Source organism: Phalacrocorax aristotelis, chromosome 22 (assembly GCF_949628215.1).
Source record: "Phalacrocorax aristotelis chromosome 22, bGulAri2.1, whole genome shotgun sequence".
NCBI lineage: Eukaryota > Metazoa > Chordata > Aves > Suliformes > Phalacrocoracidae > Phalacrocorax > Phalacrocorax aristotelis.
Genome location: NC_134297.1, coordinates 1,021,989 through 1,049,126, shown reverse-complemented (window position 1 = coordinate 1,049,126; position 27,138 = coordinate 1,021,989). Strand labels below are relative to the sequence as shown.

General features: G+C 54.0%; 1 protein-coding gene across 2 annotated transcripts in view; it reads left to right on the top strand.

The window, feature by feature from the left end:
• Positions 1-27,138, top strand: part of SIK3 (SIK family kinase 3) — an 89,464-nt gene that overhangs the window by 54,915 nt on the left and 7,411 nt on the right. Inside the window, exons 4-21 of one of the 2 annotated variants that reach the window (XM_075116502.1) lie at positions 3,170-3,331; positions 9,292-9,416; positions 10,316-10,439; positions 11,619-11,737; positions 12,116-12,226; positions 12,385-12,528; positions 13,121-13,198; positions 13,310-13,419; positions 14,248-14,401; positions 14,905-15,060; positions 15,570-15,640; positions 19,338-19,481; positions 22,594-22,744; positions 23,521-23,646; positions 23,957-24,042; positions 24,751-24,860; positions 25,365-25,722; positions 26,058-26,932. In XM_075116502.1, the coding sequence (XP_074972603.1) occupies positions 3,170-3,331; positions 9,292-9,416; positions 10,316-10,439; positions 11,619-11,737; positions 12,116-12,226; positions 12,385-12,528; positions 13,121-13,198; positions 13,310-13,419; positions 14,248-14,401; positions 14,905-15,060; positions 15,570-15,640; positions 19,338-19,481; positions 22,594-22,744; positions 23,521-23,646; positions 23,957-24,042; positions 24,751-24,860; positions 25,365-25,722; positions 26,058-26,932 (3,204 nt within the window). The remainder of the gene's footprint in view (positions 1-3,169; positions 3,332-9,291; positions 9,417-10,315; positions 10,440-11,618; positions 11,738-12,115; positions 12,227-12,384; positions 12,529-13,120; positions 13,199-13,309; positions 13,420-14,247; positions 14,402-14,904; positions 15,061-15,569; positions 15,641-19,337; positions 19,482-22,593; positions 22,745-23,520; positions 23,647-23,956; positions 24,043-24,750; positions 24,861-25,364; positions 25,723-26,057; positions 26,933-27,138) is intronic. The other variant, XM_075116503.1, reaches the window with a different exon arrangement.

Here is a 27,138-nt window from a genome sequence, read left to right as displayed (position 1 = left end):
AGTCGTGCATTCCTTCCTCTCTGGAAGACGCTCAAAGGAGCAACAGGGTTACGCCTCTTCAGCGCCCGAAGAGCGCCCGGTCGTGTGCATGACCCCGCGGCGCCTGCACTTCTGGGCTTGGTGCGATCAGTGTGCTGGCTCCCAGCTGAACATTCAGGTCATCTCTGCAACCTCCGTTGCACGAGAGGTTCATGTAGACTAAACTTGCAATGGTTAATTTTGGCGTACAGTTGCCCTTGGTGGTATGTGAAGTATTCTGTAGCTTCATTGTTTCTGTCCTTCCTCTGGAGCTCGTGCAGAAATGTCAGCGGTCTCCAAGTGCTGCGCCTACGTGCAGAGATTGGGGACCGGCCTCCACCCGCTTTTCTTCATGAAAAGTGAAATTTCACGCCTAACCTAAAAAGATTTTTTCCACAGCCTAAGCAGGGCTGGCTAATAAAAGGGGCGGCAGCGCTCTCTGCGTGCGCGGGCGTCTGGCGGGGCAGCAGCCCTGAGAGCAAGGCTCTGCGAAGGGCATGGGACAGAGCGGCACGTGTCACCGTCTGCGCGGGGGGACGGGCGAATCTGGTTTGGGCACAGATGCGCTTCGGAGAGCCTTGTGGAAGCGCTGCTGCAGTAGCTGGGTTTGATTTCTTGCCTGCTGGAGAATCCCTGAAGCATTTTCAAAACACGGAGAGATTGGAGCCCTGCGCTTTGTTTTAACAGCGCTTGCGGTATCAGCAGGCTGTGCCCCCAGATTCCAGCGGAGCAAAGGGTGTGAATGACCTTGACTCGTTTAGAAGCTGAGCTACTGTTTGCTGATCAGTGGTAACGCTTAAATTGGAGCAGGCCCTTGTTTAACTCTGCTCATCAGTGTCCCGGTTCTGTAGAGTAAAAAGGCTTATGACCGTGCAAATGACTTCATGAAACACAACGGAGCTATTTGAGATAGTGCATTTTGCTTTTCCTAGCCAGTGACCGGAGGGTCATAACGGCACCGGCGATGGATTTCCTTCCCCAGTCCCGGTGCACGTTTGCTTATGGAGTAGGTTTACGTGATGAATACAACTTAATTGACAAGTTCTCTGAAAAACGCCTCCCCTGTGTTGCACAACATGTAGAGAAGTAGGATGCTGTGCAGTCAGAAGCCAGCAGACCTGCTTTGATGGATCTTGGTAATTAGTATTTACTATGAGTCAATTATGTCGCAGGTATTTTAATTAATGGGTGACTGGGAAAAAAAACAACCGCCTGATGAGAAACCTTCCGAAGTGATTTATTTGTATTATTTTCAAGAACAGATATCTCTGTCAAGCTCTCCAGTTTAATGGCGCTCATGGAGCGAAATGAACCGCTTCGGCCTGCTTTTGGCCAGAAGTCTTTTGAGGTCGACTCAGCGGCCCAGCTGAGAAGTAGTGGCCTCTTGAAATGGGCAAGGAGATAATGAGCCCCCGGGGTCTGGCCTCTGCTACTCTGCTCGGTGGCCCACACCGGAGGGGAGAGGGCTTGTGCAAACCCCTGCGAAGCCTTTCCCTCGCGCTGGGAAAACCCTGGAAGGCGCCCGCTCCCGCGTGTGGTTCCTGGGGGCTCTCCAGGACACTTCTCGGGTTTCTTCCGGGGTTTTTTGTAGCACTGTCCTCAACTCCGTAATCTGGCAAACTGCTGGTCCTGCCGTGTCTCCTGCCGTGCTACATTAGCTTGAGCTAGATTTGCTTCTAGGGCAGAGAGATATTAGGAAAGGGTAATAATTGCACTTCTTAATTCAACTGCCGCTTACTTTGACGTCCGCGCCTTTCCTGGCAGAGTTCGGCTGCCTGTCCTGCTGATGCTTTAGGGAGGGGGCGGCTTTTTCTCCTCCTTTCCCTGCCGTTTCTACTGCCTGTCTCGGGCCTGTCCATCCCCGCTCGCAGGATAGCGTGATGAGCGGCTGCGCGAAGCCTGGAGCTTTCAGGGTTGGAGTGGATTGGTTTACGTTGGGCTGCTGCTGTATGCCCGCCTTTGCGATCTCTCGGAGAGCCTTTTCCTGTCCATGTGTGCAATGCTAGCTTCCAAGGAAAGCCTAGCTGGCAACAAATGCTACCTTGGAGTGAGAGTACGGATTTTCAGCAACACATTTTAGAGTACTCAGATTTCCGTAGTAGGGGCAAGCTCTGTTTTTGTCACGAAATGCACTGTTGAATACGGCAAGTATGTGTTTGCACCAAAACAGTAGCAAGTACCCGGAGACCGCTTGGGAGCGTCGGGAACCCCCGCACGTGTTTCGAAGCGTGTGCGATGACTTTCTTCTCTTGCATTGCAGAAGTAAAACCGCTCCTGAAGCTGTGCTCCTGCACAGAGTGGCAGCATTTGCGAGGGGAGCGTGCGTGCTTCAGGAGTATTTAGACTGGCTCTCAGCCAAGGCGTACCTTGCAGAGTGCCCTGCGTGCACCAGAAGCAAGGAGAGCGTGGGTCCGAGGCACATGTACGGGCTGCTGGAGCGGAGCTGGCGTAAACTGTGGAGCACGGCGGGGTTTCGCTCCGATCGGGTGGCGAGTAGCTTTCCCTCTCGAAGAGGGATGATGCGAAATACTTTCTGCAGCTGATAGGTTTTTAGCTGGCTAGCTTCAGCTTTAGAAAGCTGAAGTAAGCTGAGGTTGAGGAGCTGGCCGTCTCTGTAGCTAGCCGGGACGTCCCTGGTTTTGGCAAGAGTTCTCTTTGGTGAGGCTTGTTAGGCCAAAGACAAATTTCCTGTGAAAAACCAGAGGGAAGGAGGGATGGCATGCGGCCAGGAGCCCACCCCCCTTGCTGTTGAGGTAACGTGGTACAAGGCTTGGTGTTTGACTGAAGGAAAAGGTTGGAAAAGCTTTACTTTTATTTTCAGGTAGGAAAAGATTTTAAAACCTCTACACTTATCACAGAACAGGCCTGGTTTTCCAGCCAGCCCTGCCAGCCGTCCTCTGAATGGAGGAAGGTTTCTCATTTTAAAGCCTTCCGCTCGGAGACAGCCCCGCCGCGGGCTGGCGTGGCAGCGGTGTGCCACGGTCCCTTTCGGGCAGCTTCAGCGGTGACCCCGTCTGGTGTCGGAACCCGGGAGGCACGCCGGTGCCTGCGCCGTCCCCTGAGCCGCCCGCCGCGAGCGCGCGGGAAGCCCCTGCCTGGGTTAAGCTCCCTCTGCGAATAACCACTTTGTTCTTCTCTTCGCCCCTTGCAGATCACTTGGTGGCCCACGGACGTATGGCCGAGAAGGAAGCCCGGAGAAAGTTCAAGCAAATAGTGGCTGCTGTCAACTTTTGTCACTGCCGTAATATAGTCCACAGAGATCTGAAGGCAGAAAACCTACTTCTGGATGCTAACCTTAACATCAAAATAGCAGGTGAGCTAAGACTAGCAGTGTGGGAGGAAGGCAGCTGCTTTCAGAAGTTAATAAATGTCGGCATTGGCTGCTTCCAGGTATTCAGAAAGAAGGAAGCACAGCGCGGCTAAAGGAAGCTTTGGATTTCTGTGTGGCCCGCTGCCCAGAGCTGAAACTGCCAGGTTGTAGCCAGGAGATTTATATCTCCCTTCAAGTAGTGCAAAATAAAAGAAGCAGGGGGAGTGGAAAAAAGCTGCTTTGGCTTCCTAGGCAGATATGCGCTACAGATACCGCAGTGTTCCAGCACGCTGGATGCTGGGCGAGACTCATAATGAAAAATTGACCTTGTTTCGAGTCCTGCTGCTGGCTGAGGACTTCTCTGAAGCGGGTCAGACTAGGTGAGAGAGAAAGAATGGAAAGTGGGGGTGACAACGTTTACGGTCGAGCAGCGAAGGGGAAGCAGCGCTCTTGGAATCACTTCACTATGCCGTCGGGCAGCGCACGAGAATTAACCGCAGCGCTTCGGGTATTTCATTCGTTGCAGGGTGAGAAGCTGGAGTGACTAAACGAAGAGGCCCTTACCGGTCTGTCCCCAGCGTTTTGCTGAGCGGTGGGGTTTTCTGCTAACAGCTGCCCTTCCAGAGAGCTTGCACCATGGGCACTTCCCAGAGTGACCTAACACGGGCCCGCGTGTCCGTGATCCTCTTGTACGTGAGATTGAGCCTTGGCTGCTGAGCTCTGTGATGCACTGACTAGACGCGACTTTATTTAGCTTTGTGGGATTATGTAGCAACCGATTGAAACAAGAGGATTTAATGCCACCCTGGTCATCTCATTGCAGGGGCTTTTGAATTGGAAGAGCTCATACTTACCGTTTAATTCTACTAGAGCCTAATGCATAGCAGAGCATTTTTGGAAAGCACTTTGCCCCCTCTCTTAACAGACTGCCTTGGAGAGCTTGGCGGCTTTTACCAGGGTTTGTAACTTGATTATTTTTTAAAAAAAAAAAAAAAAGCTCTCAGGGCTACAAAACTTTTCAGTCTGTGAGCGTTTTGATACTGGGACTTGGGGAATATTCTCCTAGCTGGATACCGTCTTGGAGAGAGGAAGACAGTTGGTCGTCGTGCTACTGTTCTCTTATGTACCATCCGTAGGGGTTAGATTAGAGTTTAATATTTGATTTGTGCTCAAATGATGAGTACTTTATTAGGTTTTTCTCATCCTCTCTTTGTGAGGAGGGAATGGGGAAGGAATAGAAAGGAGTGAAGGATTTCATGAAACTCTCTTTGGACGCTTAATAGTAGGAGCCGTGTCCTCCTCGGCACGAGGATGATAACCTGCTCTTTGCTGTTCTGGGAGCAGCAGATGAGTAGGAGACACGTGGCTGATGAAGTATGAGGGGTTCGTAGCGTTTCCTGTGGCTTGGGTGACTCTGTGCTGCCTTGCGCTGTACGCCCTTGTGCTAGGGTGCCTAGCAAATAAAAAGAAAGGTAAAAACTAACCCAGGCAGAAGCTGGACTATGGCTGGATTTCCTAAAGAAAGGTCCACATGAGCATGCTGACAAGCTCTGTGAATGCCTGAAAATTGTGGAAACTTTTTTTTTTATCTGAGGCAGTTGGAAACTATTTTCCTTCCAAATCTCTGCTCCCAGAATGGACGCTAGCAGATAGTTCCCACCCTGGTGGTGGCAGTGTTTTACTTGGCAGGAAGGTGTAGTTGTGATTTGAAGAGTAGCCTGGAAAAGCTGATTTATGGTATAGGATTTTCCAAGTGTTAAGTTTTGTCCCTATAACTCATCAATTAAAACTTGACACCGGTTCTTCCGTGGTTTCAAAAGCAGAAAAAGAAGCGATAGCGGCGGATCTCTTTCACACCAGACCTCCCAGAATAGAGACTACAGAAATGCACAAAGCCCTGTTACACAGGGTGGAAGATCAGCTAAACCTTCGCTGCTAAACCTTTGCTGCCAAACCCGTCAACCATGTCTAACTCAAACCTCTTTGGTAACGCATTAGATGTTCAGCTCATGGAAGCTAGAGATGTATCTCGAGTGCCTTCTAAAGGCTCCCCTTCCTAGGTCTGGTCCCTCTTTATCTGCCAAGTAGCAGAAGGATGCAGTGAGCTGGCGTGTCATCTCAGACTCCCAGAGCTGAGACTGGGACGTCAGCTTGATGCCGCTTCTGCTACCCGTCCGCGCAGCCTGCAGCAGCGTGCAGAATTACCGCAGCTTTTGGAGCTGCGCAGACTCTCACCGGTGCGGGCTTTCTAGCACGCGGCTGCTGCCCTCCATTTGCAGCTTTGCATCCCTCACTCGGCGTCGGTTAAGTAACCGACGCCTGGCAAGGTAGCGCAGCAGTCCCGAAGCGGGTTAATGCTGCCGTTCTCACTCGATGGTGGCTACCAGCGTGCTTTCTGGGGTCGGGGTTGGGTTTTCTTTGATTGCAACTATACTATTTTTCCATAAACAGTAAGATACAAACACTGTTACCCTCGCTCTCATTTTTCCCATGGATGCTTTTTCTCCAGTGTACCTTCTCAGAGTCTGAGTCAGTAGCTTCTGGCACTATGTGCGCTTGTGCTCCCAGTCAGAGAGTTCAGCCAGGAGCTGAGATTATTGCTAAATACCCAGGCCTTCCTTGGGTACAGTTTCAGAGAGGAATCTGATCTGTGCGTTGCTTTACGTTCGCTTGCAGGAGTGTGCTTGCTCTTTCGCCTTCTGAGGGTAAAAGTCCCTGTCGTGCAGATACTCAAACCAGCTCCCAAAGCTCTGCTCTGAGCCAGCGCGAGGGACTGGGCCCGCTTTTTGTAGCACAGAGATGTTTCTTTTAAATATTTTCCGTATATCACGTCATTGTGACTTTTGTCTTGCTCTTTAAAAACGCCCTTTTCCCTCTGCATCTGCTTGTGGAACGAGCCCTGGTTGCTCCCTGGGGCTTTGGCTTTATACAGATCCTTGGATGAGGGTGACTTGTAGTTTTTAAGACAGTTGAAGTTGTAGGTTCGTGGTTTGGGGGTTTTCCTTGTTGTTGGTTTTGTTTTTGTGGTGGTGTTTGTTGCTTTGGGGTTTTCAAACCACCACCACCCCCCCTTTTACTTTTCTGGGGGCTGTTAAAAAGCCTGCTGATTTCACCAGCCTTGGCCTCCGTTCGTGCAGCACAGGTGGGTTCTGGAAGCTGTTTCCAGCCTCTGAGCAGTCCTTCGTGTAAGACGGAGCCGTCTGGCTCCAGCTCCCCGCAGAGATGAGCAGTGTGACTCACCCGGAGCCCGGAAAGTGCCGGGTAGAGCAGCAGCTCTCCACAGGGAGAGGTTTTCATCCTGAAATCCGGGGCAGCCATGGGGTGACTGCAGGAGCTCCAGGACCTGCTGGCTGAACACCGACACGCTTGTGGCGCCTCTGCCCTCCTAAGCCCGGCTCTCCAAGGAGAGGCTCCGCGGGGTCGCGCGCTCTGCCCACCACCTCTCCGCTGTCAAAAAGGCCTGTGAACACGTGGGCTAATTTCAACCCCATGTGGAAGAGGGGTAAAGTTTCAAAGACAGCCAATCTCCCGCAGATCTAGCGAAGCAGGGAAGGTTGCAGGAGGCAGCTGTTGCGTGTCTGTTTGGCGGCAGCCGCCAGCTGGCGTGGCACAGCTCGCTCCGCTCCCGCTGCGGAACGCGCCGCCGCTCGCTTGCCATGCCGCTGCCGAGCGGGGCTCTTAGCGGCGTGATGCGGTTAGCGGGCCAGTGCAGCAGCCGGGGAGCTCCTCGTTCCTCCGTCCTGTGCGGAGCTGGAGCTGGTGCTGGGCTGCACGGGGAGATATTCACTGCTGGGAAAGTACACTTGGTTCCCAAAGTGCTGCAAAGCCCACTCAAGCACATACAAGGATAAATAAAAGTAACTAAACCAGAATAAATTTGCTCAAAATATGCAAAGTAGTAAAATTGCAGCGTGCTCTTGCACAGTCAGAAAGAGTTGACGTCTAAACTTGACTACAAATGCTTTGTTATTAGGAGATGGAAATACGCTTAGGCTGTAGTCTTTATTGCTTGCCCTGGTAGCTGTAATTCAGGCACTTGTTACACACCCTACTTTAAACGCGAGGCGGAACAGCTCAAAAGCTTGCAGAGGTGGAAAAGACGATTGTGCAGCTGTGTACCGTTTCCCTAGAATAGTCCCCCAAAGGCTGACGGCTCTCATGTTTTGGAAGTTTAGATGACTTCGTTTCCAACAGTGAAAACCCAAAGGGTGTTTAACTGCCTTGTTTTGATACTGTGAGGCTTTTAAAGAACATTTACCATCTCTCTGCTCTGTTTTGAGGTAGGGCTTGAGCAGCGTTGCCTGTACTCCAGGTCTTTCTGCAGGAACACGCCGCGCTAGGTATTCTTCACAAGCGTAAACCGTCTCCGCCTGGAGAATTTTGCCCCCCCGTGAAGGGATGGGAAGAAGGAAAGCTGGCCGCACCCTGCTGGGGTCGAGCTAGCAGGAGCTGTGCCGACTGCGCCTGCTGGGCTGAGCTGTGCTAGGTGGTCTGCGGAGTCTGCAGAAGCTCTTGGAAGGAGGGGAGGAGAGTCACCTGAAATGAGGTCATGGAAAATCCTGTAAGGAAAGCGGCGATTGCAAGCAGAAGCATGGTCTCGCCAGCCGGCGCGTTGTCTGCGGAGCACCGGTGGGCTTTTCTGTGCCCCCTGTGCAGAGGCGCTGCCCCTCACCGGCCTCACTGTACTATGTATTTTTGCCATGATGTCTTTTGATTTAATCAGTTAGAATTTGCAGGCTGAGTATTTCTGGCCCTCCCTGTTTTCCCCAGCATTTCCTGCACAAGCCTGCTGTGAGGTTCTGCTGCCGGCGCAAAGGCCGTGCAAAACGTCCGTGTTGCTACGGGTCCCCGTCCGTGTGCGTCACTGTCGCCCGGCCTCCTGCTAGCACGCTTCCAGCAGAAACACAGGCAAAGCGGTCTGCAGATGACCTTCGGCATGGCTCCTTCTGACGGAGCTGGCTTCTAAGGACACCCGGTTCGCGGGACGTGGAGCCGCCTCGCTGTGACCGTGTATTTGCTTCTTTTCAGTTGAGGTGAAAAGGAAAGACATTGTTAATGAGGATTCCTTCTTTTTATGAGAAAAAGCTCACTTTTCTTGAATCCAGACTTTGCTTTCTTCACTCTCTTGCCAATGCAAGTCCCAGCTGTGCGCCAGGGGTGGCAGGTTAATTAGCAGAGAATGCCATTAGCGCCCACATAAGCTGATGGTTGACTGCCCACAAGGTTGAGACCTTTCTTTTAATTTCTCTCTCGGGATTTATTATTTGCTCTTGGAAGGATTTGACTTGGTTTGTAGAGCTGCCCACCATAACTGAAGTTTCCAGCTCATGTAGTGCTTTCTGGAAAATCACTATTTCCCATTCTTTTTGGCTGCTCTGGCCCTAATGAGGTTCTGAAACTTGACATTGGGGAAGCCAAAGGTTGGAAATTAACACACAAGACTTATGTGGGGTTTCTTGAATATAGGGCGGAAGCCCCGCTCCAAACCCTCCACCTGACTTGCAAGCAGCCCTAGGTGATCTGTTTGCTGGTGTGTTGACTCCAGCGTGGAAATCACGCAACTGAAAAGTGAAGAGCAAGCTTGTGGAAAGAAACTCTGCTCTGCTAAGCAAAAGCAGTACGGCTGTAGCCTGCGAAGCAGGCCGAAGTCTTGGTATTTTGCGGCAGGTTGTTTAAATGGGATGTGTTTTGCGCTGTATGAAGCGGATGTGGCGCTGGTAGTACTCGGCCTTTTGGCCCGGTACGGAGAGTAGTGGCACACTGTCCAGCGCTGATTTCAGCGTCGCTCTTGCTGCCCTTGCCTCTCTTGCCCCCTCGGTCCTGATGTCTGCGTATCAGTTACCCATTGCCCGTTACGGGAGCGTGCGTGACTTCGCGGGACTCAGCAAATGACTTAAATGCCAGTTGTTTAAGACAGTTGGAGCAGATCGTGGTCCTCTAATCCGGTCTCTTTGTTCTTTCAGATTTTGGGTTCAGTAACATCTTCACACCTGGTCAGCTGCTTAAAACCTGGTGTGGGAGTCCTCCCTATGCTGCTCCAGAGCTCTTTGAAGGAAAGGAATACGATGGGCCAAAGGTTGACATTTGGGTATGCGATGAACCTCTTCCTCCCTGTGCTTTGATCTCACTTTCACTCTGTTTGGTTGGCTTTGCTTCCCGAACACTTAGTACGTGTCTCGGAGAAAAGCCCATTATGGCAAAAAATGGTTTTCAAAGAAATGCTTTTAGAATTTTATTCTGGTTACTATGTCGCAGGTCGTCTTCATCGGGAGGCATGCTGCCAAAAATATCAGTTGCCCAGAAAGGCATTTTAATTTAGTTTCCCAAAAATACGTTTCGCTTCGTTGCTGTTGAATGGCCGAGTGCTTATTGTGGCAGGGCTTGACCTGGCAGAGCTGAGAGGCAACTTCGAGTTTTGCCCCGCGAGGCTTTGGCAGAGAGCACTCCAGCGCAGAGGCTTGGGCGCGTCTCTTCCGGGGCACTAGCTGTGCAACGCAAAGCCTGCTTCGCCCCGCAGCCCTGCCATTCGACACCGGCCGCGTGGCCCGCTGCCGTGGCCCTGCTCCTCGCGGGGCTCTCCGAGCTCTGCTAGCCTGGCAGATGAGTCGGAGGGAAGGGTGGCATGGCTGGGTTTGAAATGGCCGCGCCGTCATAGCGGCGGTCGGTCGGCTGAGGCCGTGTTTGCCCCGGGCGTGCAGGTCGCCCGGAGCTTCCTGCTGCGGTGGCATGGGGCTGCCTCGGCCAGGACGTAGGCTTCTTTAACCGGTGGCTTCTGAGGCTTGTAAGAAAGCCTGAAAAATTAGGCTCGAAGTTTGATGGAGGAATTAGGCCGGCCTGGGACTGAAACATCAACAAGGTCCTTTCCAATGGGATTTGCTTTTTCTTTATCATTATTTTATCCTATTTAAATGACATTGACCACCATTAACTGCAGCCTCCCGATCTCTCCCTCTAACGTTGCTGACGCGACCTTTGTTTTGGACGCAGAGTCTCGGCGTGGTGCTGTACGTGCTGGTCTGCGGCGCTCTGCCCTTCGACGGGAGCACGCTGCAGAACCTGCGGGCGAGGGTGCTCAGCGGGAAGTTTCGCATTCCGTTTTTCATGTCCACAGGTAAGGGACGCGCGCACCGCGGTGTGCCTGCAGCGCCGAGCCGACGCTGGTCGCGCCTCTGCTCACAGAGTCTTTGGAGCACTTAAAGTGTAGCATACCAGCTGATTTGTATGCCAGCGAAGCGGTGTGCCTGGAAGCTTATCCGCTGGGCGGTGGTTTGTAATGCAAACTAAACCGAGTTCTGCATCTCGAGTTTAGAAACCGGAATACTCTTATTTCAAATCTCAGCTTTCACGTATATAACTATGCAAACTGTGGCAAAATGTTAGCAAAGGCATGCTCTTTCTAAGTTTTGGGAGATGTGAAAGCTGAAAGTGGAATAGTGATTTAGGAATATAGAGGCTTTCGCTATAGCTGTTTTAGACAAGAAGCATTTATCAGCGTTACGGCACATGAATTGCTGGCGATAGCCCCATCAGAGATGAGCATCTGTGTCCTGTTCCTGCAAAACTGCTTCTGAATGCTTCAGTAATAAATGTGGCTTTTTAAAAGTGTGACGAATTCTCAGATAAAACTAACTTTGCTTCAGGCCGAGTCATACGTATGTTCTCGGTTGCCTGCTCTCAGATTAAGGAACAGTTTTGCATGGGCTGCTTGTGGAGTTTCCCAGCTGCGAAAGCTTCCTTTTGCCTGCCACCTTACTTGGGGAAGAGGTTCTCTTCATGCAGAAAACACTTGGTAAAACATGTGGTGCTTTTAAAGCAAGCTTAGCTTCCACCCCAATCGGGGGAGGCCTCAGCAGTCCCCCCCGGTGACAGCACACCATAGTACAGCGGGGAAATCACTCACAGTGAGCCGTTCCTGAGTGGGGAACGTTCAGAGGGTGCTTTGCCCTTCACCCCCCAAAAGGCAGTCGTGTTCCCTGGCCGGCACTGGCAAGGCGGGGAGGGCCAGGGTGACAGCGTGCCACCTAGGGGCTCCGGCACACAGCACAGGGCCCGGCGGCCTGCCCGGCTCCCTCCCCAGCGTGGGGAAATCAAACGTCCGCAGCGAAGCGCCGGAGACTGAACGGGTGCGAAGTGCAGGAGGAGGAGCAATGCTTTTGCTGCGTATGGCTTCCCACAGAGAAGCGCGTTGCTCTGGAAGGAAAAAGAGTGTTTGCCCGTGCAGCGCGAGGCTGCCTCCCGCAGAGGTCGTGTCCCTCCCTGCGGGTTACCCAGCCGCTCTCTTCCCTTGCAGAATGTGAGCATCTGATCCGCCACATGCTGGTCCTGGACCCGAGCAAGCGGCTCTCCATGGAGCAGATCTGCAAACACAAGTGGATGAAGCTTGGGGAGGCTGATGCGGAGTTCGACAGGGTGAGAAGCAGAAGCGAGCTGGTGCGTGAGCGGGATCTGCTCAGTGCCTGCCGGGCTGCAAACGGGCTCCGGGCGCAGAGTGCTGTGACGTTCGCTTTGGCTGCCTGAGAACCCTCGTTCTCAGTACAGTGTGCTGCCTTTCTGCGTCTCCCGGTCTTGCCTGCCGTGGCACTCCTCTTCGATGCGTATTTTTGTGTCTTCCCCCGTGGTGTCGAGGGCCTGAGGCGCTAGATTTTTGAATTGGTGTGCCATCAGCCTTCCGAGCTCGTGCCAGCTTGCAGCCGGACGCTGGCGCGTTGGTTCTTTGGAGCGCTGTGACCTGCTCTGGGAGTTCCTCTGGGAATGTCAGTACTGAAGCCTGTGCCTGTGCCCTTACAGCTGATAGCAGAGTGCCAGCACCTGAAGACTGAGAGGCAGCTGGAGCCGCTGAATGAGGATGTGTTGCTGGCCATGGTGGACATGGGGCTGGACAAGGAGCGCACGGTTCAGGTAGGGCGCTGCAGCTGACAGTCGTGTCCTGCCTGTTCCTGTTGGAGAACGAACGGCCGTGTTTGTTGCTTACCTCCTCGAGCAACCGCAGCGCAGTACAGAGCGTATTTTATTGCTTGACAAAAAGAACTGACCACTTTTTCGTTTTCCTCTTTCAGTCATTAAGAGCCGACGCTTATGATCACTACAGTGCAATCTACAGCCTGCTCTGCGACCGTCTCAAGAGACACAAGAATCTGCGCATTGCGGCATCTCCAAGTATTCCACGGACCATGACCTTCCCCACCTCTGCTAACATCCAGGTAGATCCTGCTTGCGTAGTGCTCTTCCAGCCCTGGAAGGCCTGCCAGTCCCTGACCCGTTAAACTCGGGCTCACTTGCGGGTGTCCTCCCCTGGCAGGAGTGTCAAAACGTTCCTTCTCTGAGAACTTCCTGTGTGTTTAGGGTGCCATAATCCTGCGATTAGGAACAGCTTGTTCACTGGCTGTGGCTTAGCAAATACCCTTCAGACAAAGTCTTGCGGTAGCTTAGTGACAGAGGAGGAGGCAGTGCAAGGGTTCCTGGCTGGGAGCTAGAGTTCGCAGCCCGGGACTGCTGTGCAGTGCTGCTTCCTCAATTTGTGCTGCTGCCCGGCAAAGGGATGTTTGCTTTGAGAGAGGCCAGGTCATAAGCGAGGCAGAAGAGATGCCGACCCTGCCTGAGCAGAAGCGAGGGAGGGGAAACGAGGCAACCTCTTGAGAAATAAGAATAAACGGATCTTCCCTGGCGCCAGGGTAACCTCCCTATTCCCAGGTGGTTAGGTCTGTGCACTGGTGGTAATCGGCAGTGTTTGCGGAGGGGTTCTAAGAGATGCTAGCCTCGTGCCTTCTGATTCTTGATCTCTCTGCTGAGCAGGCCGAACAGACAGGCAACACCGTGAGCATCAACGTGCCACAAGTCCAGCTCATCAACCCTGAAAACCAAATTGTAGAGGTGAGGTACTCCCCTTGATGACCCCTGCAAGCTCCTTCCCGGGCTTGCATGGAAGCCTTTTGCTTGGTCCCCACGTTGCATTTCAACGTCTCCAACGTTTTGCCTGCCCAGACTGATGGAACAATGAACTTGGACAGTGATGAAGGGGAAGAGCCGTCACCTGAAGCTCTGGTCCGTTACCTTTCGATGAGAAGGCACACAGTTGGAGTAGCTGACCCACGGTTAGTATTGGCCTCTTAACTCCCTGGTGGAGGATTAAGGGGACTTGAAGATTTAGTCCTAGCACGTGACTTTGGTCCTTCCGAGATACCGCAGGTTTATTCACGTGCTGCTTTGGCAGATGAGAGGCGAAGGTCGTAAGGGGACTTCTGGGCTCGGTGGCATATAAGAGCTGATGCCTCTTGCACCGGCAATGGTGTCCAGCCTCTGGGCTGGGAAATCTGCTTTGTAGCATGCCCCTCAGTCCCAGGCCTCTGCTTCACTCTAGCCAGACCGGGCTGTGATGAGTGCACGCATCTGATCATGGCTGGTACCACCCCTTGGGTTTCCCGCTCCTGCTGTTGAGTGGCTTGCAGTTATTCCTGCAGACTTGGTTTCTGCCAGGTAGAGGAAGATATTCAAGGCCCCTCTTTAGCAAAAGCGTTCTTTTAAACATCCTAGTCCCATTGCACAACTTGGTTGATGCTTCAGCTGAGGATGAGGATGGGATTCTTTACTTCTCTTCTTCCTGATTAGCTCTGCGTAAGCTGTAGCGGTGTTGACTGGCGTGCAAGCCAAGCCCTCACCTAAGCTGCGCCACTGTCGTGCCCTAGCTGAAGGTTTTTGTGATAAATGTGATCAAGGTTAATGCAAAGAGCTCGTTCTGGCAAATCTCAACATGGAGGGGAAAAAGGGGCGAACGAAAACCAGAGAGTGGCTTGGCTACTCTCTGTGACCGTTTTCCAGAGCAGTAAGAAGCCTTTTATGAAGGGAAGCCAAGTGCGCTGGGCCCGTGGGTGGTTCTCGCCACGTCATTGCTAATTGACCTGTCTGTAAATGTGATTGCGCAGGACGGAAGTCATGGAGGACCTGCAGAAGCTCCTGCCTGGCTTCCCCCGTGTCACCCCGCAGGCCCCGTTCCTGCAGGTGACCCCGAATGTGAACTTCATGCACAACGTGCTGCCGAGGCAGAACCTGCAGCCCACGGGTCAGCTGGAGTACAAGGTACAGACTGACGCGTGCGCTCCCTGCTGCGCTCCGAGCCCCACCGGCACACGGCAGGGTGTTTGCGATCGCGCTTGCTCTCTCCGTTTCCCAGTTCCTTGGGCCCCGTAAGCTTCAAGATTTACCCTCTTGCTGTCTCTTTAAGCACGATTCTAGTTGGTTACTGAAAAGGCTGAAGAAGGAAAGAGCAGTGCAGTATGAAATGAAGTACCAGGCTGGGGAGCAATAGGGCGGCGCTGCCGGGCTTCGGAGCTACAGATTGCAGCCTGCCCAGCAACTAGAGCAGAGCGCAGGGCAACGGAGAGTTAAGCGCTATTTTTCCACTGACACTGCCTCTCTCTGCCCCACTTGAGCTCTGAGGTGTTGGTGATTAATCCCGCATCTCCCCTGACGCCCAGAACGATTGTCATCTTTTGTGCCGGTGTCTGGGTTTGTGACTGTAGTGCTCAGGTACCGGAAGGATCCGCAACAGGGTTAGTAACTGCACTGTCTGTGCTTCCCAGGAGCAGTCCCTGCTGCAGCCCCCCACGCTGCAGCTGCTGAACGGCATGGGCCCTCTGGGGCGGAGGGCGTCAGATGGCGGAGCTAACATCCAGTTACACGCACAGCAACTGCTGAAGCGTCCTCGAGGTCCATCTCCGCTCGTCACTATGACGCCAGTAAGTAGCAAAGGGAAGGAGGGGACTTGTGCTGTGCGTATAAATATCTTCTCCCCCAGGCAGAGGTGGCTGCCTCGGGGTCACAGCAGTCAGAGTAGCAGCCTGGAAGCGCTGCAGGGAGTGCGCCTGCTTGCTTCCAAAGGCTCACCCCCCCCGAGCGGCAGGGTGCTCTGTCCCCATGTGGGAGAGCTGCCGTGCTCTCCAGTAGCTAGCAGCCGAGGTGGCTTTCCTCTTTGGAATAGACAAAGCGGCTGTGAATCTTTTTGTATGGTTTCTTTTCTTCTCCTTTGTTGATCTAATAGAGAAAACTAAAACGTCCGTCTTGGGCGTTCGCGTTCATTCTTCCTTGAGGCATTTGTATCACTGAATTTCCCTGGAAGGACAAAAAGAAGCAGCAGCCTTGTACGGGCAGTTCCTGGGAAAGCCTGTTTGAGAAGGTCGGGCGTCCGCTGTGCGGCTGGGACCACGCTGGCTGCCTGTGGAACCCATGGCTTCTCTTCTCCCTGCAGGCTGTCCCAGCTGTCACCCCTGTGGATGAGGAGAGCTCCGATGGGGAGCCGGACCAGGAAGCTGTGCAGAGGTAACCCCCAGTCTGTTAACGTTTGCCCTCATTACCCTCAAAGAGGCTCGCCCTGTGGTGTTCCACAGCTGAATTAAAACACGAGCACCCTCATCACAGGCAACAGTGTTGATTACAGCGAAGGCTCAATGTTTCTCTTGTTCTCCTGGGTGTTGATTACCGTAGGCGATTACTCCTCTGACAGTACGAGGTGCTTACAGAGTCAGATTCCCCCTGAAATGGTTAGCTATTTGAGCAGTAGGTTCTCCAGAAACTCTGAAACCGCTAAGTTCCTTTGCTTAGTGTGCACCAGCATGCAATCCACACTAACCTGCAAAATGAGTGCTAAGTGATTCACCCCTCCCTGCTGAGCGACGGAGGTAGGAAGATCTCATCTGTGGCCTTGGGTGTCAATGCAGCTTTTGTATCAAGACGTGCAGTAAACATCCAACTCTGATGCCTTAAAGTGAGCCTGCTGGAAATACGGGTACCTCTAGCTTCTAGTTCTAGCGGTAGGCCTTAAAATAGTCTGCTCCAGTAAGGAAAGGATTAATAGATATCAGACTGGAAGCTTCTGTTCTCTTTGTCTGCTCCAAACACGTACTGGGAAGCGGGTAGAATATGCTTGTACCTTCTCAGTCTGTGAAACACTAACCCTGTCCTTGCTAACATTTTCTTAGTAGCTTTCACATAGTTTCTTCTCTGCTAACCAGCTGGTGCACTACATGTGGTGGGTGTGGTTACGGAGTGCTCCTACTGCCTACCTCAGCCTCGAAAAGTTCCCTGGATCCCCCCTCAGCCCCAGTTTTACAGGCCACCACCTTGGGTAAGGTAGCGTTTCCTCTGGGGATGCCCTGGGGGAAGGATTCCCGCTGGGGGTCGGCTGCAGGCAGAGAAGCACCGGGGCAGGTGGAGGTCGTGCTCCAGAGCCTTTGCCAGCTCTCCTTTCAGTGCTCCAGAGCGAAGGGGGGATTTGAACGGTGGGTGTGCTCAGTGACGGATTGTGCAGAGTGTGTGCTCAACTCCTCTGGCCTACCTGAGCTTGGAAGAAAGTCAAAGCCGGTACATGTGAAAGAACTGGCTTCCAGCCCCACCTTAGCTGACGCAGCCCTTCAGCAGAGCACAGCTGGTGTTTGCTGCGTAGCCTTATGCTCTAGTTCTTCACCACCCTCATGTTTGCTCTCCCATAGTATTTTCCAGCATCACAGGCTGCTGCTCATCCGCCGAGCTGCAGTACTGGGAAGGTCCATGCTCGTGACCCACCCCAGCTGCAGGGGAGCACGATGAGAGGAATGAGGCTAAGCCGTAGTACTGAGCAGGTGAAGAGCGTGTGCCTCCAGGCACCGCAGGCTGCGATCAGCCCCTGTCCAGCCGCTGCAGCCTAGCTGCGTGCTGCCCTCCCTGCGGGGCTCAGGAGCGCGGGCTCTACGCGCAGCTCCGCTGCCTGGATGGCTATTAAAAGCTGTCATTTAGGGCCCGTAACGGCCCTGACGACGCCTCAGGTGGTGGACAGTCTTTCCAACTGTGCAGATCGGGTAGATCTGACTCTTGGCAAGGGGGTGCCTGGACTTCCTACCTAGGCAGATTTTCACCTCTCCTCTTCTAAAAGCTAAGATTTCAGCTGGGTCTTTAAGTTCTAAAGCATGAGCTCAGCTGGAAACATTTGGAAACCCGCATGCAGTATTTTGTAGGTTGCAAGGCACCGAAATGTTCAGATCCTACTGAAAGACAGGTCTCCTCGGAGCCACGGGTCACTTTGCTGCTCTTGACAGTCCTGCCCTTAGTCCTTTCATACCACATGTTCTTCTTCCACCAGATGGCCCAGGAAAAGCCCCGTCCAGGTTGTGTGCTAACCTGCTCTCCACCCCCTTATGTTGCAACATGTCAGTAGTCACCAGAGAAGGGTAAATAGTGTTAACATTAGGGACAGATGCAAATATTTAGCTTCGCAAAACGCTGCTCCGAACACCGTGATGCAGCCACCAGCGGGCAGTTTTTGCCCTTCTTAATCTGACCTCAAAACAGAGCATAGTCTTCTCTCTGTTGCGGGGAACAGTCACATCTCCTTTGAGCTTTGGGGAACTTTCTTCCACCCGAAATGCTGTTATAGCTCATGATTGGATTGTTCCCTGGAGGTCTGAAATAAAATGGTCTTCGCAAACCACAGCTGTAAAGCTCTTTGGGAAACTTTCCCCGTCTGCATCAAATGATTCTTAAACAGCTAATGGCACAGGCTCTGGCAAGTTACCACAACGCTAAGCACTCTTCATTCTGTTAACTTGCCGTCTTCTGCTTAAATGGCTTCAGTAGCTAGTGCAGAGAGGCTGGGTTTGGAGAAGGCGACAACTTTATTGCTTGCTGCTCTTCTGTGCTTCGCCAGTTGAAGCTGCAGGGAGCCTTAGCAGGGGAAAAAGAGTGAAGGTGAGAATTCCCCATTAGTATCGCTGGCGTCGCTGGCCGAGCGGTCTGTTGCAGTTACCACAGCTGCCTCGTTGCGGCTGCTTCACGAGAGTAGAAATTGTTGAGTTCATAAGTGGGCATTCATCCCACCTAGCCTCGAGTGGGTCAAGCACTAGCCCCCCTGCTTGCCACAAGCCAGGGCATCCCGGGTAGGTGCTTTGTTCGTCATCTCTTCTGGCCCTGTGCCCCCCACTGGTCCCAGCATCGCTGCAGCCAGTGACCAGTGTTCAGGGCAGCAGCTCTTGGAGCTGCGTGGCCCTTCGTCACATCCTTGCCGAAGCAGAGGCTCCTAGTTTTGCCCTGCGTGCTCCCCCAGTCTTCAGAGGGTTTGCAAAAGCACTGAAGTCGCTTCGTCTCAGTGCACAGGGTGCTTTAGTTGCAGCTGCTGCCCCCAGGTGCTGGTGTAGGAGGCAAGCCCAGCCTTGGTGCTGGGAGCTGTGGCCCCAGAGCAAGGGAAGCTCTTGCTGCTCAGTTTCCCTCGCTGGCTTTGCACTGCTCGTCGCTGGGCGATTTCCAGCTCCACAGAGAGTGGAGCGGGGACTAGATGGCGCACTCGGACCGGGCTGGGCACCAACCCTTCCTCGGCCGAGCGCCCTTCCTCCTGCTCCTCGCGCAGCAGGAGGCTCTACCCACCCATCACCTCTGGTGGGGTGGCCCTTGGGCACCCTTCCCCTGCTGTGACAAGCCGGCTGCTGCTCACGGCTAGGCCCGGGGCGTCCCAGGGTGGGTCTGAAGTGCAAAGGCCATCCTGCAAGGGTGGAGCCGAGCAGCAGCTCCGCTCTGCGCACATCCTCCGGCCAGCTCTTGCTAGGATTACCTGTGACTCGTCTCTTGGCTCCGTGCATGCAGCAGACTTCCCGGTGGCTCAGCAGGGCCTCGGGAGAGGGAGACAGACCTGCTGTAGCGGACTGAACCCACGTTGAGGGCAGGTAGTCAGCTGGGTATTCCCAAGGGGACATACCAGCATTCCCCTTGAGATGAAACGTGGCTCCCCTGCTGGGAAGAGCAAACGGCTACTCTTTCCTTCTGAGGCTGGCAGTAGCACACACAAGCAGCTGAAACTACACTTGTCCCCTAAGCACTGAAGACCCGGGGACGTGATGGGCATGGGCAGCGTGTCCATGGTGCGCCTGTCCCCGTTGGTTCTGAGCACTGCAGCGAGCATTCTTCCTTCCCGTTTACTCTGGATTATCTAACGCTCCCTGTTTTTGGAGTACTCCCATCAGTCTCTTATAAAATGTGCTCCTGCTTGTTGCAGATACTTGGCAAATAGGTCAAAAAGGCACACTCTGGCAATGACCAACCCTACAGCTGAAATCCCTCCAGACTTGCAGAGGCAGCTAGGACAGCAGTCCTTCCGACCCCGGGCTTGGGCTCCACACCTGGTACCCGATCAGCACCGGTGAGTAATGGCACCGGCCGTTCGGGCAGCTTTGCGCCAGGAAACCTGCTCAGATGTCGCCTGGAATGGAGCACTGAGGACATCCCGCTTGGCAGGGAGGGCTGAGGAGGAGGAACAGGTACAAAGAGCAGACCCACAGAGCACAGGGTGTCCGGCCACGCTGGGGACGCTGGAGTTCCGCGCTGGCACGGGCTCCGTGCCTGCAGATGCAAGCGCCGCAGGGGCAGCAATCAGCGGGCTCTTCCCCGCCAGTCCCGTTTTGTGGCTGGAGGAGATCTGCCAGGTTGGCTGCCGTCACATGAGGGTTGGGAATAAGCTACTCATTTTAGAGGAGAGCTTTTCTCTGTTGTAATGGTAGGTGCCAAGCTAGGAGTAGAGAGCAGATTTTCTACAGGACATTTGTGGAGGCAGATGCAGCCAAAAGATAGCACCGAGAGTCACCTACACCAGAGTTTAAAAACCTCACTGTTCTGCACCAGAGTTGTGTGTTTTGACTGCAAAGTCTCTTTGCAAAGCTCCTCAAGAGTCATTTTATTTCTGAGCTGAACCCCTGGCGGGAATGATGTGGGGAAAGGAAGCTGGGGTGGGAAGTCAAAATTGCAACGTCTGGGAGAGAGGGAGCCTCTGCAAATTGCACCTAAATGCGCTCAAAACATGTGGGTGGGGCACTCCTGAGGGAGAGGGGTCTTTACTTGGCACAGAGGCCTTGCCGCAGCAGCAAACCGGAGATGCTAATGCCACAGAGGGAGCTTAAAACCCGGCGCTCTGAGCCTCTCAGTGCCGAGGGTGCAAAGCAGCTGCAAGCTGCAGAGCTTGCCGCCTGCTGGTCTTGACTGTCGAGAAAGCAGTCGCCTACCAGGCCTGATTGGTGCTCGTGTTCCTCCTTCCAGCCAGCTTGCACTGGCAAGCTTGATGCAGCGCTTTTTATTGTAGCCAGATACCTGCTGAGCTGAGCACTGATGTAATCAGCAGAGACAGGTGAACTCTGAGCAGACTGAGACAGCGCTAGTGCCACGCTGGAGCTCCCGAAAGCCAAGATAAGCACCTCTATACCCTGACGTTACTCCCTCACTGAGGTGCTTGGGGGATGGGAAGAGCAGGAGGGGCAAGATTTCTAGGGTCACAGCTTGATAGGAAGAGGAGTGCAGCTTGCAAAACAACCAGAATGTGCTGTGTCCTGCTTTAAGGATTGCTTCAAATCGTAAAGGTAAGCTGGGTCCCTCACGCTCTGCAGGAACTGATTTTTTTTTTTTTTTTTTTTTTAACCGGACTGTTAAAACACACTTGCCCTGTAAATACTCCTCCACCTCTTGGCTTTGGAGCCCTGAGGCTGTTGCATCACGAACAGGGTGGTATCTGCTCATTCCACCCTCGTGTTGTAACGCCCTGTGAGCCTGCCTCATGTTTTACCTGCAAAATCACGGAAACTTCCCCCGACCGTGGCCTAAACAGATTGCCCCGTGCTGTGTCCGAGCCACACGTGGCACAGAAACCGTTAGCAGTCCTGTGTCATCACATAAATAAAGCTCAGTTATCGAACGGCAGGTGGGTTTTATTTTAGCATGTAACGTATTTTAAGCTTAGTACCTGGTTTTGCTCACGAGAACTTAGTATCTGAAAGCAGAATTAAAGTACAACTGCCCGAGGCAGTACAGTTGTCTTGGACACATGGGTCTGGAGCCTCAGCGTAGTTTCATCTGTAGCTTCCGCTTTCCATCAATACAACTGGAGTTCAAACAGATCGGGATAATGGATGGGACGGCGTGGAAAGGCAGGGGCGCAGCTCTCTCCGTGGAAGAAAGCTGCGTGTCATCTATAGAAACCGAAGTACATCCTGCTAAGGCAGACCGAGTGACAGGAGCTGAACCCAGCGTGCTGGAAGCGGTCCAGCGTCGGTCACCTGATAAGGGGGAGCCTCGCCAGGAGAAACGGTTTCACTTCTTGGAAGAGGCTTCAGCAAAGAGCTGCCTTCGGAGTAGCCACGGCAGTGACGTGCCTGCAGCAATGCAGTTCAGGCCCACACCAGTGAGCAGCCGTGTGGGCTCCTGCCGGGTTTAGTGCCAGGGTGATGGAGGTGCTGTGAACACCGCATCTCTGTGACCGCCTCGCAGAGAAAGGCCACGGCTGGATCCTGCACCATGAAGGACTGTTCGCTGGCCTCTATAGATTGCACTTGCAGAGAAACCATCGGGGCAGGCAGAGGAACCTGGTTCTGTTTGTTACAAGGCACGCTCTGGGGTGTGTGCGGAAAGTTAGCTTTGCAAATGATAGTGTGGGTTGCACCTAATGGCGGGGCAGGAGCTTTCGTGCTTGCCTTTGATAATGGGGAGCCCTGACTCTGGGAGAAAACAGCTCCTGTAAAAAAATCTGGCTCCCTCTGATGGTGAAGAAGAAGCCTCATTGTGAAGGGAAAGTGCTTGTCGTTCCTTGGGCACAGTTGCCTCGACACTGGCTATGTCTGCTTTTCCAGTGTACCCGTTCTGGTTGCCCAGTGCCAAGCATCCAGGCAACTGGGAGACTCTGGACGCGAAGTGACAGCTCGGTTAACGCGTGAGAAAGGTTTCCCTGCTGCGCAGAGTTACACTCCTGCCCTCTTTTTAATTCAGTGCATCTCTAAGCACAGGTGCCAGCCCCCCGCCTCCCCAGAGGCTGCAGAACGCCTCGGGCTCCTTTCTCCACGTGCCCGTCCTGTTCTCTGCAGGCACCAGATGTAGGCAGGGGCCCTGGGGAGCTAGAAGGCTCAGGAAGTGGCTGCTGAGGAGGTGAATTTACATTTTTAGGGTGCTGAATGGTTTCTGTAAACATTTTCCATCTGAGGGATAGATGCATCTGTGTGGATGGACAATGAGCTCCTGCCCATCTGGAGTCTGGTTTGTGGCTGAGTTGTCTCCAGCCTTTAAACACATTTATCTGCCCAGGCATTGAGGATACTTGGTAGTCCTGTTTCTTGTTCACGGGGATGCTGGCACTTCGTTTCTTGATCTAAAACCTGATTTATTCTGGGTGAGTGGGCAGGCAGGTAGAACTTGCCACGGCTGGTGTAAATTCAATGTCTCTGTACCCGAGTCCGGTTGTTAGCCGGCATCGCTAACCCGCTTCCCCATGTGTTCAGTTCTATTTACAAGGACTCAAATACTCTGCACCTTCCCACCGAACGCTTCTCCCCGGTTCGGCGCTTCTCTGATGGTGCTGCCAGCATCCAGGCTTTCAAAGCCCACCTGGAGAAGATGGGCAATAACAGTAGCATCAAACAGCTTCAGCAGGTAAAGGAGGGGGGAGGGGAGCCGCGAAAAAGCCTCTGCAAGGGCTTTTTATTGTCTTGGCCTTGCTGCTTCAGGAAGCAAAAGGTGGAATCTTTGCTGCTGGTGGCTGTGGATGTGCTTTCCAGCCGAGGAGCTGTTCCTCTCTGTGTGTCTGCAGCAGCCCTGCTGAGTGTCCTCTAACTGTATGTTCCGTTCACCTGCAAGCTGGGAACACCGGGGGCTTCTGCCCCCGTCTTTCGGGGAGAGCAGACCTCGGGCTGTGCCCACACATGGGCTGTTCTGCCTGCCCTCGTGGGTCCCGCTGGCACTGGCAGACTGCAGCTGCTGCTTTCCTGTGTCCCGGGAGGCAGCGACGTTTTGGGGCTGTTCCTACCGCCCGAGTTTGGAGCGTATCGTGTGCCATCCCCTACGCAGCCAGCGCACGTCTGATCAGTGCCTTGAGTGGGATTTGGGCCCAGGACAGGACTTTCACCTGGCAACACAGCAGAAATATGAGATGCTCTTTTCACCTTGAAGTTACCATTACTAGAGCTTCCTGCTTTCATTTTTTAAGGGAATGCAAGGGTACCAGCTTGGCGTCATGCGCATCTGTTACTTCCCTGTTGCCTAAGGCTTGAGCTAGCCATGTTATTACACAGCTGATTCTGCTGAATTCGACGGATTAGGCTTTCTTTGCTGGCTTTTTCAGATGGGTAGGCTGCAGAGAGTGCCTTTTTGCACAGCAAGCGTGCAGTGCATGAAAAGGTCACTCAGAGGGCGTGTTGGATTCATTGCAGGAGTGCGAGCAGCTTCAGAAGATGTACGGTGGGCACATGGACGAGAGGACGCTGGAGAAGACACAGCAGCAGCACATGTTGTACCAGCAGGAGCAGCACCATCAGATTCTTCATCAGCAGATCCAGGTACTGGAGCCTGAGCCAGACCTGCGGAAGTCAGCTGTGTTTTCCTGCGTTGCTGCGGATACGGCTTCTGAGCGGGTCCTGGTGGGATTGAGGGGGGGCAGATTGCTCGGCTTGCTGTAAAGATAAGCAGGCCTGAAGGGCTTCAGCAGTGATGTTTGCACAGCTGCTGCGGTAGCCAGAGCTGTGGTCGGGGGTTGAGTATTCGGTAAATCTGGATGTGTCCTACTTCGCCAGTCAGTGTTTTCCCAATTTACTAGTTGAGGCGTTATTGATTGCAAACACTCTTGTTTTCTTCTGGTGCCTGGTTCAGGACTGTATCCGGCCGCCGCAGCCATCTCCACCCTTGCAAGCTCCATGTGAAAACCAGCCAGCTCTGCTCACTCACCAGCTTCAGAGGTAAAGAAACTGCTTTAGAAAAGCTCGGGGGAACGGTTTTTCCTGTTACTCAAGCCCAGGGATGAGCTAAGGCACTTAAGAGAGTCTGGGGCCGAGCTGGAAGTGTATCAAGTTAGAACGGCATAGCTGGTTCCCAGCCGGATGTGCCCGGTCCTTTTAGCTGGGCTCTGTCCGAAGGACTTTCAGAAGCAGAGAAACGTGATTCAAAGGCACAAATCCGCTTTGAACAGATGACTGACAGCTCTGCCGTTTGACCAGCTTGACAGTGCATTGCCTTTGGTAGCCGGCTTCTCTCACCCTTTCTACTCAGAGCCGCGGCTGGATGTCTCACACCTTTTCTGGCTTTTGGTTAGGTAACGGTCCTTGGCTTCAGCACCCTGACTTGTAGATGAGGCAGGCTGAATTCTGGGAGGGGAGAAAGGAAGGTTTCTCTCCGGCTGCAGTGAGTCAGGAGGCGCGCCTGCGGTGTCCTTGTCCCCGGGTTGCTGCTGTAGCCACTGGCTCGTGCTCACTACCTGCATGACTTGGGCAAGTCAGGCAGCTCTCAGAAGAGAAGCCAAGCTGTAAAGAGCTTGGGATCCCAAACGAGGGCTTTATGGTGTTTATGTAAAACAAGAGAAACCCAGCATTTGGCGTCAGCACTCTCAATTGGAAAGGCATTTTAATGAGGAGCAGGCATGATGAAGAGGTGCTTTTTTCCCTGTGTAGGTTACGGATTCAGCCATCCAGCCCGCCCCCGAACCACCCTAATAACCATCTCTTCAGGCAGCCAAACAGCAGCCCCCCTCCTGTGAGCAGCAGCGTGCTCCAGCCCCACGGTAAGAGCCGACTGCGCTCCTCTGGGCGGGCCGCTGGGCAGAACCACGTGGTCCTGTCAAACCTCTGGGGGAAACAGCATCAGGGGGTGCCGGGGGCTTCGCTTCCCCCCTGCGGCCTGGTCCTTACACGGTTTGCTGATGATGCAAAAGATTCTCCATCTGGCAGCAAGGGCCGGTGTTATCGAGAGCTTGTGAGGAGCTGCCAGCTGGAATGTGCTGTTGGGTTTCTTGTCATAAGATCCTTACTTATCTCTCCCGGGGGTGGGGAGGAAGGGCTGATACTCTCGGGTTTATGCAAATCACAGTCAGCTCCGCTTTGTTTCCCTTTCTGTGCGAGGGGCTCTAGCTGTGACCTTTGCCCTCTGGCGCAGTGTGGCAAGCAGCGCGCCTCGCCACCCTCAGACACATACTGGGACTCCAAGTGTGGCACAGGAGGGCAGCAGGTCTCGCTCCCGAGCCTTGCCGCAGGTTGGCGTGAGTGATAAAAGTCTTTGTTCCTTGTAGGTGCTGCTTCCCAGTCCCAGTTCCAAGGGATGCCGTCCCACAACACAATCTTCCCGCAGTCTGGTAACTGTTCCCCTCCCCCAAACATGGGGCTGACGTGCCTGGGCCTGCAGCAGCAGTCGCAGCCTCAGCAGGTCACTATCCAAGTGCAGGAGCCTGGCGACATGGTCAGCAACAACCTCCTGCAAGGGGCCTCCGTGGCCGGGCAGGGCATGCCCTCCCACGCGCGGGGCATGCCCATCAGCCCCAGCGCCAACCAGATCCAGATGCAGCACCGCGCTAACCTGATGGCCTCCCTCACCTATGGCCACAGGCAGCTGTCCAAGCAGCTCAGCGCCGACAGCGCCGAGTCGCACAGGTAAGGCCGCTGCCTGCCCTGCACCGCTTCCCCGAGCTGGGAGTAGGGAGGAAGAAGTGGGGACAGGCATCTCGGGCAGGGAGGTGGTTTCCTTGCCAGCCTGGGGCTGTGCTGCACTGGTTTCGGGCAGCAAGCTGCCTCCCTGCCCCCGGGCAGCGGTGCCTGAGCAGGGTCCGGGCTTGGGGAGTCTCAGGGCTGCTGTATTGGGTGGCCTGGGGAGCAGCTCCTGCCCAGAAGTGCCTCTGTCAGCCCCCTGACCAGAGAAGGCAGCCCAGCCGGCTTCACCAAGCCAGAGCTGCTGCGGTGCGGTGACTTTCCTTTTCTCTTCTTTGCAGTCTGAACGTGAGCAGGTATCCCCCCGCCAACTACGACCAGGTGCACTTACACCCCCACCTGTTCCCAGAGCAGCCTCGCGTTTCCCCCAGCAACTACAGCCCCTCGGGAGGAGTTGGGTTTCCTCCAGCTCAGCAAGCTCTGAAAGTCCCGCAGCTTGACCAGTATCCCAGTTTCCCTCAAAATGCACATCAGCAACAGCAGCACTACACTGCATCGGCACTACAGCAAGCACTGTTGTCCCCGACGCCTCCCGACTACAGCCGACACCAGCAGGTACCGCACATCCTCCAGGGACTGCTTTCTCCCCGGCACTCGCTCACGGGGCACACGGACATGCGGCTGCCCCAGGCAGAATTTGCACAGCTCATCAAACGGCGGCAGCAACAGCAGCAGCAGCAAGAATTTCAAGAGTTGTTCAGGCATATGAGTCAAGGGGATGCTGGGAATATGGGCACCAGCGTGGGACAGAACCTCTCGGAGCGCCAGTCGTTGTCTTTGCCTTACCAGAGTGCCGACACGTACCACCCGCAGAACAGCCCCCAGCACCTCTTAAAAATCAGGGCGCAAGAATGTATCCAGCAGGTACCCGGGTCAGTGCCGCCGCACGGATACGTACACCAGCCAGCCCTGTTCCATTCGGAGAGCATGGAGGAGGACTGCGCGTGCGAGGGCGCCAGGGACAGCTTTCCAGACAGTAAGAGTTCAAACACATTGACCAAAGGTTGCCACGAGACCCCTCTGCTTGTAAACGCAGGAGGGCACGGGGACCCAGAATCTTTGCTAGGAACTGCTAATCACGTGCAGGAGCTGGGGACGCATCAATACAGACATCAGCCCGCTGCTGGATTCAGTAGGAATAAGGTGCCCAGCAGAGGTAAGGCTTCCTGCCGCTCGCGTAGGTGAGGTGCTCTTCCGCGCTGGCCGTGTGCCGTCCTGCCGGAGGACGCCGTCTCTACGCCAGCACGGCGAGGGTTTCGTGACATACTTTGCATAGCACGGAATTACCTAGATTCTTTTCGGCTTTTGTGGCCTTAAGTAAATTGCAGGCATAGGCTCGCTAATAAACAGTGTTAAATAGAC